Source organism: Thunnus thynnus, chromosome 9 (assembly GCF_963924715.1).
Source record: "Thunnus thynnus chromosome 9, fThuThy2.1, whole genome shotgun sequence".
NCBI classification, from domain to species: Eukaryota; Metazoa; Chordata; class Actinopteri; order Scombriformes; family Scombridae; genus Thunnus; species Thunnus thynnus.
Window position 1 is genome coordinate 6,783,913 of NC_089525.1, and position 13,146 is coordinate 6,797,058.

Here is a 13,146-nt window from a genome sequence, read left to right on the forward strand (position 1 = left end):
TAACCTACTAATCAATTACAAAACATGAATCCCCAAACTATTGAACTCAATATAATTATTACATAAACAAATAAAATCTAATTAGCCAAATATTTCTGCTACATATTGCTCAAACATTGAGCACCTTGGCTGTGCGTTTCCCACAAACAGCATTTACAGAATGTTTTATTCTGTTTGCAGTGCGCCTTCACCATACAGGTCATTCTCCTGCGCTCTTCTGCATCTGTGAAGGGCACGTCCACGCGTGGTGGCTCTTTTGATGCCATCCACTCAATGTACAGCTCCTGGGCCAGCTGGAGCATGAAGTCCCTTCTGGGAATGTTGTCGTTCATGCAGCTCCAGTACAGCACCCAGGCATTGATGGCAGCAAGATCCAGCACATTGTAAAATGCAGCAACGGGCCATCTATGCGTGCCACCAAGAGAGAGAGAGAGAGAGAGAGAGAGAGAGAGGGAGAGAGAGAGAGAGAGATTATTATTGAAATTCTAATCAATTTAAAAATTCAAAGTCGATTTTTACTCAACAAAAAATGTATATCTGATCTTAATGATCACTTTTGCTAAACAATAGGCTACACTGAGGTTGAAAACTATATACTCCCTGCAGCTCAAAAAACACATGAGGGAGCCGCACACCTCTCTTTATGGGACTGCAAAACACACCTGTGTAAGAGGTTACTAGGAATCAGACAGAATTCCCCTCAAATCAACCTACTAATCAATTACAAAATATGAATACCAAAAATATTAAACTTAATATACTAATTATATAAAATAATAAAATATAATCAGCCAAATTTAATCAACAAAATAATTAAGGCTTTTAGGCAAGCTATTTGGTCCAGCACGTCAACCTTTGTGTGGTCGTAGTATGTCACCATCTCTGACTTTCTTTTCATGTCTGTAGAGATGGCCACATGCTGGTGTTGCATACTGATGATGACATTTCTCTTTGGCCTGCATTGGTACATGGACAGCACCATTTTGTCATGTTTCATCACCTTGGTGCTGAACAGCTGTGCTCTCCCTCGCACAGAAGGTGGGAGCTCCTGCTTGTTCCTGTTGATGGTGACTACCAGGCTGGTATTTTTGGAGAGAAGCACTTTGGTGAGTAGGAGGGAGGTGAAAAAATTGTCTGTGGTGACATTTTTTTCCTTACCAACAAAGGACTCCAACCAGCTACAGCACCACATTCTCCCCAAGGTGTTGCATGGCTGGCTTGCTGTCATCTTTTCCCAGGTATGGGAAGCCATTCAGCATGTACTTGCTGTCAAGATCGACTGCCAGCCAAAACTTGATCCCAAATTTGTCTGGTTTATCGGGCACATACTGCGTGAAGGGGCATCTTGCTTTTGTTGGGAACAGTTGCTCATCCAGTTCTTCACAAACCTTTGTATATAACGTATAATTTGTCAGTGGAAATGCCAGGTCTCCTTCTGATCAAAGCGCAGGTAGCACATTATTTCCCAAAACTGGTTCCTCTACAGTGTTGTGATGAACACATTGCCCCATTGGTCTGCCCAGAAACTTTCCATGTCTCTGTTTTTCCAACAGTATGCACCCCTAACATACAGAAGCACAATAAAGGCCTTCAGCACTGCAAGAGAGACATCCCAGGTGGCTCTTTCTTCACCCACTCTGCGCACTTCAGCAATGGTGCATTCACAAATGTTGTGACATGCTGTGCGTGTGGTGTGGGGCTAGTGGACTCAGTCAGGATGTTTCAGGGTTTTCCCTGGATTTTTTTGAGGCAAAGGTGGCAAAGGCTGGAGAACGTACATGGTGCAGTGTACACAATATGTGCGCGCACCCTTAGAATGTTGTGCGCTAAAGTGAAAAAAATAATGATTTGACATACAAAAGTGTCCATATGGATTTAAGTTTTATACCAAGATGGAACAAGGTTGTGACAAATGATGGTATTGATTTTTTCGGCCTGGGATGATATGCTTATCTCTCAATTCGATACTATAACAATACTTGGTAATGATTCAGAATCGTTTCTCGATTCAAAATTGATTTTGGATCAGAAAAGGGGGCACTATTTTCAGTCTCTTGCTCCAGTATACTGTGCCAAATCATTCATTGGTGTCCTTAGGCCACTGAAATACAACATGAAACACAACTGGCAGATAAGATAAATGGTACACAACCTCTTTAGATGAATCCTTGCATGCAAGTGCAAGTCGATGAGCAGACCATGTTACTGAAATGAAGTCAGCAAGTTGCTTTGCAACCCCATTCACCCAACCTTTGTGAAAAAAGGAGTTGTCAGATAAGACATAGCAATATTTTCATACAGTGTAAAATATTGATTAGTAATAAATTCAGTACCTGTCATTACTGCTGCGCCATCGGTCCTAAGACCATCTGTCTGTTGGGAGCTTTTTCTGGATGACGTCCTTTGCAGCAGCAACAACTGTGTCAGCTTTACAATTTTCCAGGGATACCATGTCAAGGAACTGGTTAAACACTCATCCCTCTTTGTCCAGGTATCTGAAATAAAGTGCTGCTTATTTACAGATGATTCCAAATTGGCATATGAATTTTTTTTTAAATTCACCTTTCAACAGCTCCCACATTCATTCCGGATATGTATGTTGAGCTGAAGGCTTATGGAGACATCCGTGATTTCATCTATTTCCAGGCTAATGGCTTGAGATGACTTCATATCCTCCAGGAGAGGCTCCTCAATTACTCTTAACAGGATTTCCTGCATCTCATCTACTATTCTGTGGGATCTGTAATTGTTTCTCTGATCCACCTTTGGATTAAAGAATTAATTATTTACATGTACATCTTTTGTAATTGCTCATTTACAGAAATAGTTACCATTAAAATCAAGTTTACCTTCAGTTTGGTAAAATAATCACATCCTAAAAGCTCAGCCAGACTTTTTTTGGGTAGTTGGTGTAATGTGCTATTTCATTTTTCACAAGCTAGTAAAGGCAATTAAATCGTCCAACAACAGCTTTGTGCTCAACGATGATGCTGGAGTCAAAAGCTTGCACCACTGAGTAGCCTATACACTGAGGAAAGGACACCTTGTTATAAGGATAACTAATTTGGTTATAGATTGCCAATGTGTTATTGCATAAGATAAAGAAAAATAAGAACATACCAGATGCAAGTGATGCCTGCTTTTCCAAATATTGTTTATGAGGCTCAGAGGTGATGTGGCGCTCCAAATAATCTTTGTGAAACACAAGAACCCCAACTTCAATAAAAGTACTTTTGGTAGGACCTTTTTTTCTGTTGGCTTGTGCTGCCTGCGCGCATGACAAAACATTCCTGAAATAAGTAATGCCACTGATCAATAAAATGTGCTGAGACTTAAAAGCTTAAAGCAAACAGTAGCTTACAGTCCTGATAAAATATACCATGCTTTGTTAGGTAAAGCCAGAGCTGGAATTGTGGCATTTGAAGCCATTCAGGGTTCCACCCAGATTTGCAGTGCTTGGGATCATCCGAAATTAATGCATTATATTTAGAATCAATATTATAATACTTGACTGATACATTGTCCCACTAACTTTCTCTAGGATAGTGGGATACCTGCAGCTGGGAAAGCTGCAGATATCCCACTAAAGCTTCGCTCCCATCTGCCTACACCACCTCTCTACTTGGCCCTGCCGTTTCTCTACTAACTGACATCTGGGATTGAAAATATTGCTTGAATTCTCATTTGGTGTCTAATTTCCAGTATATTCATATTAAAATTAGTGTTGGCTGCCATCTGAAATGATATCATTTTGTTTCCCAACAGCATATTGTCTGAAATTTTCATTGTAAGGCTCCACACTAACTTTTTTCACACTAAGGAGTACATGTACTCCTAAATGAAAATACACAAAGAAATTTAGAAGCGCAGTGAAAACTGTTCAAGCAACACAGAGTTTATTAACTCAGTGATGGGCTGACTTCTCTGCATTGGGTGGGTGTGCTCAGGTCTTTGTCAAACAGACTCAAATTTAAATACATTGAGTGTAGCCTGATGCAATATCTGCTTGTACCCAAGGGTACCTGTGGTGCTCTTTGGCTCTCCTCATCTTCCTGGAGCTTTCCTTTTTGCTGAAAATAGGATTCAATGTGCTTCATGGCCGGTGAAAGACGGAAAAAGTGTCAGTCAAACTGGTTATGGTAGTCCAGCTTTCCATAAAAATGTTAGTTGTACACTCTTGTTAACGTTACCTAACGTTAGTTAGTTGTTGTGTTACCTAGCTAAGTTATTGATACATCACACTTGCACGGTATCAAGGCTACCAGCTAGCCAGTCCAACTACCCTCATAAGCTAAAATAAGATTAAGATAAGATGTAACATAAGATAACCGTTTTGCAATTGCATTTGCTAGATATTATTACATGCTTTACCAATCATTTTGTGTTGCTAGCTTGAAGTTACTGCAAAAAGCTTAGCCTCCATTGTGGTTAAGCGGTTAGCATTAATAATTAACATATTTTTACATGTCTGCTTTGAGGTTTTCAGTGATGTTAGATTGATGTTATTACAAAAATATTAGCTTTTGATAAACCAAGTAATACTAGTTAGGTATTAAGTAAATTTCCGCATTAGCTTTAAAGTTAACGTTAGTGTGTAAAAATGACTTTTTCCACAGGTTACAACACTTCATTGAACCTATATCATACTCATATTGAATGAAATATTCAAACCCAGAATGTTGCACCGTATGGCTGCACCAGTAGCACTGGGCTATGTTGGGACTTAGTAGGAGCAGGTTTGGTTCTTAGCAATAATCAATGAGCGGAAGGAGGAGGAACAAGATGGCGGACATGAACCATGTGGGGTTACTGTAACTCATGAGTTACAGTAAAGCTACAGGGAAGAAGTTATCCTTCGTCTCTCTTCTGCAGGAAAGAGAAAGCACTGGGATGCGCGGCGGTCTTCTTCCGATCCGGTAACGTGCTCAGTTGAAGACAAAGAAATCTCCACTCCACCAGCGAGGCTGAGATTCTATGGCCTAGTTACAGTCATCTACGTGCAGGAGTTACTTCCTTACGTTAGCTGGCAAGGAGCTGGGAAGTGGAGTTCAAGAAGCAGCTCTTGTGTTTATACCCTCAGTGACATCAAGGCCAGGGACGGGGAATCCCCCTGGTTTCCAATGGGTCTCGTCCAAGAGTTTGACTGCTGGATTTCACACCTAGATATGAGTTGAGCAGAGCATGATGGGAATTGAAGTCTGTTTGGAATCCTTTTGTTTGACTTGGTGCCTTTCTTTGTTATCAGGATTTGTGACTGCATGTAGCTACATCAAATGGAAAAGTCCAGATGTCTTGATGTCATTTTATACACATTTCCATGTAATTCAACCTGACATGTTTGGTATATTTGGAAACCTTGCGATCTTGACTAGAATATAAAATAAAGTTATACAGGTTTAAACAAAGCTTGGCTGCATTTGATCCCACATGAGAAACCTTGGGGTAGAAGTTCAATTGGGCTGCTCCTCTACTAGCACCACTACCTGTCACCTGCGAGTGTAAGCTAGAAGCTTACATTGACATTTACATTAATGCAAAAGATGAACACTGCCAAATTATTAGAAATACTATACTATATTGTATAATAATTGAGCAATGACGTAGGCTTACATAAACATTCATTGCTGTCCTCACCCATAATAAAACCCAAAGGCACAGGTCTGCCTGCGTAATACTTCTTTACCTGACTTTTTGTCTCCTTTTACAAAGTGGAACAAGTGTTTTTGTTAGAATTCAGTTTAATTGGTGTAACATCATTTCATAATTTTTGTTTTCTCTCTTTAAGAACTGGATTGGAAACTACAAGAGGTCCTTTACAGTTTCTTCTGAGCCCCAGCCCTCAAAGCCAAACCTTCACACATGAGAGCTGTCGCCATACAATCTTCTTTGTAGGAACATTGTCAGAGACAAAGGTGAGAGACAATATTTAATGGATGCTTTTAATTGTTATATTAAAAGGTTTGTTGTGGTTGTACATAGTGGCCCTGTTTACATTAGGGGTTCACAAGGGTTGTCAAACTGATTTTCAGGATAGTATTTGGCAAGTACTTCACACTGAAGTTGCATTCATCAATGTAAGACTGCTGTGTATGTTGAACAGAATCAGGTAATTTACTTTACACGTTATGTTGTTTAACAGAGTTGTTACAGTGAAATGTGTTTCACAACCCAAGTGTGAACCAGTGTGTTGGACAGATTGTCTCTGTACGAATGTACTTAAAAAAGAGATGCAGACTCCAAAGTGTTAAGATTTCTGTGCATCTATTTTTTTTCTCAGGCACTATGAACGATATTAAGGGCAGGTGGTCCACATTAGGGAAAGATGAGAAGCAGAAATACTTTGAAGAGGCAGTAGCACCAAGGGCACAAGGGTTGGCAAAGGACCTTAGCTCTGAGATGAGGGAGCTCAAAATGCATCTGAAACAGCTGAAGTTTGAGGTTTGGAAAGAAGCTTCATTTGCTTGGCATCAGTGGTATCATTATAGTATTAGATGTAAGGATGATTGACAGCAGTTCTGATGTGAGCAGAACACCGTGACAGACTACTGGAGTGTTTATATTTAGATCCTTTCATCATTTCAAATGAATTAATCCCAAATAAATATTCCAGCTGATTTTTTAACAAGTAGGGTATACTAAATGAAATCATACGATGATATGCATACTCAAAGCATGTAATTGAAATGTATGTAATTATTATTTAACATGAGAAGGCAAACATAAGAGGCACTTAATTCTGACAACAGCTACCCTACATGAAAGAATATGCGCAGTAAGACCACATGTAGTCTGTAAAAATAAAGCAGTTGTGTCAAGTGTTTGCAAGGCTAACAGCATCAAATATTCTCACATTGAAGAGATTGTCAAAGGCTTATAACACCCTAAACTCAAACTAAATTCCTACTGGTTTGGCTAGTCTATTCACATCAGGGTGGTCATCTGATGCATTATTAGTCATATATGGCTATGAGTCCAATTATTAGTGGAATATTAGACTCCATGTAAACACAGCCAATGTTTAGTTAATGTTATCTCCCTCAGCACTTATTGCCCACAATATTATCCACTATGATTATGAGTTGTTTCTTCGGTGTATGTTGGATTTGTAAATGTATGTTTTGTCTATTTTGTGTAAAATCCATTATTTACTATTTTTGTTGCTGTCTTGTTTACCTAAATACTATACACTATAAGATGTCCAAGCTTCAGGCTTTGGGTGTGAAAACGGCTATTTTGTCATTTGACCACCAACAGTCCAGTTTAGAGGTATATGAACTGAGCAGCAAAGGAGCCACTGACTTTACTCAACAAACACAGTGAACAACTTTGCACTGCATTTTAAAGATGATATTGGTTATATGAAAATCCATACAAATGGACTCTGGCCCATAATAGTGCAAAGATACATAATACAGTTTATAAAAATGGATTGTTATTGTCTGTTGTTACATTTGCAGCTAGCTCTTCAGTTGTGCTTCTGCATGCCATTTGGCTCTATGCAAAGTGGGAAAAATCAGGTAACTAAAGAATAATACAGGCCTACATGTGAGTCCTTATATAGTGCTGGGCCATTGCAAACATCCAGAACAGCTTTGCATGCTTTGCATTTTGTTATAGATTCTATATGTATCTTTAACACTTTGTTAGGGATGTGACACTATTCCTCAGTGGGAGTTTTCATGATTATAGTGGAGCACATTTCCTGAAGTCCAGTTCAGACCAAAGATTCAGCTCTGTACATCTTGGCAGATAGTGAAATCATATTTGCTACTGTCCTGTGAAATATTCAAACTGTGGGGCTCAGAGGCTTAATGAGGGATGTTTGGCTGTTTGGATCCATTGTGCTTTAATCATTACTTGTGCTAAAGCTTGTCCAGATATGAATCTTTGTATTAAAATTTTTGAGAGGTAAATGAATATCAGAAATCAAAATGGTTGACCTTAACCCAGATTAATTCAAATATATATATCTGTAATATTAGTATTTAGGCTAACACTCATAATGTATATAAAAACTATGCATTATGAGGCTTGTGTGTCTCACTTAATTGCTTTTTCATGTAGTCACTGTAAAGGATATGACATTTTAAACAAATACGCCCAGTATTATATTTACATACAATAAATATTTTTACCAAAAACAGTATGTCAGGAACTGTTCTTTGATACAGTGTCAGCAGGATCTGAGATGGTGGGTGTCAGTTCTGGTGGATTGATATGCAATACCCCAATTTTCATTTGGCATCAGTTATAACAGAATAAGCTGCCTTTGAGACATTGCTTTGAATATGTTGATGATTTCATCTAACTGGCTTCACCTCCAGAATATTTTTGTTTTTCCTTCGGTAGATCAAGGCAATTTGTGCTGTGTCTGCCACATCCTTTTTGATGACAAGAAGAAGAACGCTACAAAGAAGTGGCGTTCATGGTCTCAGTGCACAGTGTGCCAATCATTGTCACATACTGTATGTGGATTTAAAAGCAACATATGCCTTCACTGCCAGTGTCAAAACACCCTGCAAACACCCTGAAACATGTATCAATGTTTACTACATTACTATATTTACTACATTCCAGGTTTTATCTTTTGAGTTGAGTTGTTTTTACTGTGTTGATGCCTCCACCCCATCCCTACACACACACACACACACACACACACACACGTATATATATGCACACTTCCAACCATTTGAAGGCTTTAAAAATGTATTAAGTGCCTATTCATCTGTTTTATTAAAATAAACTTTATATGAATCTTGCTGCTACATTTCTTTTGTAATGATTACACTGCAGTGTAAGAAGAAAACTGTGAAAATTCAGTTCACCCTAATTAAGATTCTAATTAAGATTGTTTTGGTTTCTTTGCGCCATAAATGTTGTGCCCTTTAAACTGGGATATGTGAGGAACAATAGAGTTCTATTGTATTGAACTGAGTACACATGTTGTAAATAAAAAAATATTTGTTTATAAATCTTTGTTTCATCATTTGCTGAGTAGGGCTGGGTGTCGGCAAGGACCTCGCTATGCTGTTCAATACAGCGGGTCACAGTATGATTTGATGTTGATATGATGAGATGCTTCACATAACTTGTCCTGCTGTTCAGATTGTTAGAATTCCCTTTTTGGATTGTAACTTGTAGGTGTTTGGCAAAATGGATATTGAAAAGATGGTTAATGGGCAGTGGTGAAACTTATGAAAACTTTGGCATACAGTTAAAGACTAAGAAAACTGGTGGACATTCATCTTATTCTTTTTAAATGCAGTATTTTAAGATAGTTTCGGCATGAATGTATATGATCTTTACTTTGTCAGTTATTATGAAAATTCTTTCAGGTCTCACCAGAAAATTGTTGTCGTTATGGTGGTTGTTATGGACCACGTAGCTTGTATGATATATTGCCACCCGCATGTATTTCCTTACTGTCACTATCACTTTTTGATAATAGAAGGCTATGGAAGTGCATTGTGTTGTGGGCGGACTTGGTGCGTTCCACTACTGTTCGGTGGGCTTCATTCCATTTCAAATTTCCGCTGGTCGTCCGTAGCCCGAATCCAAACACCACTATCTCTGTTAAGAAATGATGTTTTATAGCCTGTGATTGTAAAATGTGAAGTTGCTCATTTAAATTTATATTTCCCAGAATATGTGGCAGAGGATATTTAATATGAAATCATCAGAAGGACCCAAAGCTTTGGCACTGCGCTCACAACTGTTTGTCACCGTAACTAAACATGAACACAAACGAGACGCAGCAGGTTTCCTTCTGAATGATACACATCCACTGTGTTTTGGAGTCAGTTTAACTCTGAGTATTGAACAAACTGAACAAATCAGCTTTCTTTCAGCTTATGAAGGAGTCTCATTGGGGGGGATAAATTTCCATGTTTCACATATTGAGGTCTAAACTGTGTTGACGGATGGTTGGTTTAAATATCACAACATTATGAAATTAAGACTGTGTAACATGTAAGTATACTGTACTGGCCCGACAGAAAATATAACAGAGTGCTGTGACTATCTCCCAAATAGTTTCACGGCATTTCTCTGTTCCCCCATCGTGTGCGCTTGCCAAGCATGGTTGCCATTTTATATTGACTTGACCAAAAGTTGCAAAAGCAGCAAAAAGGATCAAAAGCAGCAGGAGACCACTGTTTGAGACCACCAACCGGACATCTTCAATGTCATGTTGGACATTTTAACTGCAATCGGAATCGGAATTTGAAAATGTAAAGTTGTGCTATTTGTATGCAGATTGTGAGACCAGGTTGGGAACATATATCACTCAAAACAAGTGTTATTGAAAGGTAAATAAATCATGTAAGATCTAGTGGCATCTAGTGCTGAGGTTGCAGATTGCAACTAAACGAATACACCTCCCCTTCCAAGTGTGTAGGAGAAACACGGTGGCCTCACAAAAAATGCGAAAGGCCCTCTCTAGAGCCAGTGTTTGGATTGTCTGTTCTGAGCTACTGTAGAAACATGGCGGTGCAACATGGTGGCCTCCATGGAAGAGGACCCGCTCCCTCTGTAGATATAAAGGGCTCATTCTAAGGTAACAAAAACACAACAATTCTTATTTTCATGGGGTTATACACTAATCAAATCATATTTATGAATATTATATTCCATTTCTGCCAAGCCTGTTCCACTAGATTCCATTAAATCTTACATACTGATCCTTTAAGGGAGGAGACGGAAATGAGCAAATACCATAGATAGAATTTTGATGGACTTCCAATTAAAAGTTAAAAGTACAAGTACAAAAAAAAATAAAAAATACTCTCAAATACTCGCCTAAATACAAGCAAACACACACTTCTTCTCTCTACTGATGATTCCATTAGGCTGTCAGCTCAGCAATCATGATGTCTGCAGCTCCTTTTATCAGCTGTCAAACTGGCTGTACAAAATTATAAAAGCAGACACTGCTCTAAAGTTTCATCAAGCATTCACATTAGGTTGGGGCACTTTGTAAAATATTGGTTTAAGCATATCAACTCAATTACAAATGGAACACACATGCAAAAATCAACCAGTTACCGCAAACAAAGATGAGAGATTATGTTCACACAAACACACACACACACACTGACTGTGAGTTCATTATGTCTGTCTATAATTAGCAGCGGGTTGGAGAGGAAGCCATCTTGCCTCTGTCTGTCATATTATCAGATGACTGAGCACCTGACAGTCACTATGATTTATCAGCCGGATATTACATTTCCATAATCCCACTCTGACTCTGACTGTCTCTCTCTCTCTTTGTTGCTTTCTTTTACTCCGTCACTGTCTCTCTCCCCCTGTATGCAGCCCTCTTTTTTATTTCAATCCATTTTATTTGGTGTGATCATGGAGGGGAATCCTATTTTCCGTTGCCACCTCTCCACAGGGAGGTCAGAGGTCGGTCTACAGCTGGCAAGGTTCAGTGTCTCGCTCAAGGGCACATTAACAGGGATGATGCTTGTTAACACAGGGGTTGTTGTGGTGTGTGATGCGTGTCTAAAGCTGTCTCTGACTTTGAGAATGCACACGCAGTGAGGTGCAGACCAGTGTGAGCTTCAATGCAAGTCAACCAAAACTAAAGCACATTCTAGAGCACCATGCTTTATTCGCCAGCTGTTTTCATGCCTGTCTTTCCTTCATCAGGGTGGTGCCTGAGGTTGTTTCCGCTTCGATTAATAAGCAGTCCATCGATCCGAAATGTGACTTATAGATCACAATAGATACCAAGTGTACAAAATGACATTATCAAGCTTTACAAAGTACCATTTACTCTCAGTGAATACAATTTTTTTTAAGAGAAATAGAAATGGCGGTAAGTAACATATAATATTATAACTATCTTTTCAATATTTTCTCTAGAAAATACAAATTTTAACCAATCAGTGGGTTTTAAGGTTGAATATGTCAATTTTTTCAGTATAACAAAGTGAGGGGGAGATTTTGGATATTTTCACATCTAACCTAATTTGGTTCATTTCAAACAAACTGGTGCATTTGTTTTAATGGTCCGGTTTGTTTAGGCTGATAAGAAAACAAGAATAGATATTAAGTCAAAAGCTGAACTTCTATTAACTATTATCAACTGTTAAGAAAATGATCTCCAGATCTGTTGCCTATATTTATATAAGATCGTTTTGTAACCATGGTAAGACATGTGTGTGTCAGCACATGAGTGCAGAGATTTTACCCAATCAGTGATAACATGAAAATTAGTTAAACCAGGGGTGTGTGTTGAACTTGTGTCATGCTCTGTGAAATGAGTGAAATGTAGCTACCACACAGTTACTATCCTCCCCCCACGCCCACACCCTGTAGTATTACTGTACAAAATGCCTATTTCTTGCCCAGTCTTTTCCTCATTATTAAAGATATACAGTGTCAAGTTGTGTATTACCCCACAAAGTTACCGTCAGTCTCTATAACTTCAAGTTCACTTTCCTTGGTTGGTTGGTTGGTTCGTCATTGTGAACACGAAACAGACCAGATCTAACAGACAATAATGTCTTTCCCGTGGCCCACCAGACCAAATGAATCAGTTGCTCCTTGAGACGGCTATATGAGAAGCCATATTTTCACAGCCTAGATTATATTGTTATATTGTTATTGTTCTCAAACTGTAAATGTAGTTACCAGATTGGTGCGTTAAGGTCAACTGTAGATTGACTTTATCCATATGAAGACATGGAAGAAACAAATAGCTTTCAATGCAAAAATGTTAACCTAATGTTAACCTAATCCATTTCCCACAATCTACAGCCTTTATTGTAAAGTAGCAGTGTATACCACTTTCGTCAGCTTTACTTTTAAGTTTTGCTTGCTGCACAGAAAAGAAATGATTTATCTGTATTGAAGGTTCGTTGTTTCAATATTTTGACAGTAACAAATGGATCATAATGAAAAAAGTTACTGCCATCCTCATAATCAAATATGTTTTTAATGAAATTGAAGAGCAGCTCTATAGTAGGTATAATGTATTCAAGCAGGCAATGTTAGAGGAGCTGGCAGTCTTATGAGCTAAATTAAAACAGCTCTGTGTGTGTGTGTGTGTGTGTGTGTGTGTGTGTGTGTATATGTGTGTGGTTACATCTTTGTGCATCCATAGTTGCCTCTTAATGACAGTGTGTGTGTGCGTCACTTTAG

General features: G+C 38.6%; 1 protein-coding gene across 1 annotated transcript; it reads left to right on the forward strand.

Moving 5' to 3' along the window:
* The first annotated feature begins 4,791 nt into the window (after positions 1-4,791).
* On the forward strand, positions 4,792-8,611 carry zgc:113176 (uncharacterized protein LOC554708 homolog). Its single transcript, XM_067598441.1, is given in 6 exon segments — positions 4,792-5,169; positions 5,786-5,912; positions 6,278-6,438; positions 7,195-7,300; positions 7,303-7,521; positions 8,350-8,611. Coding segments are annotated over 4 exon segments (663 nt in total). The 5' UTR covers positions 4,792-5,169; positions 5,786-5,912; positions 6,278-6,282; the 3' UTR covers positions 8,532-8,611.
* Positions 8,612-13,146: the final 4,535 nt, after the last annotated feature.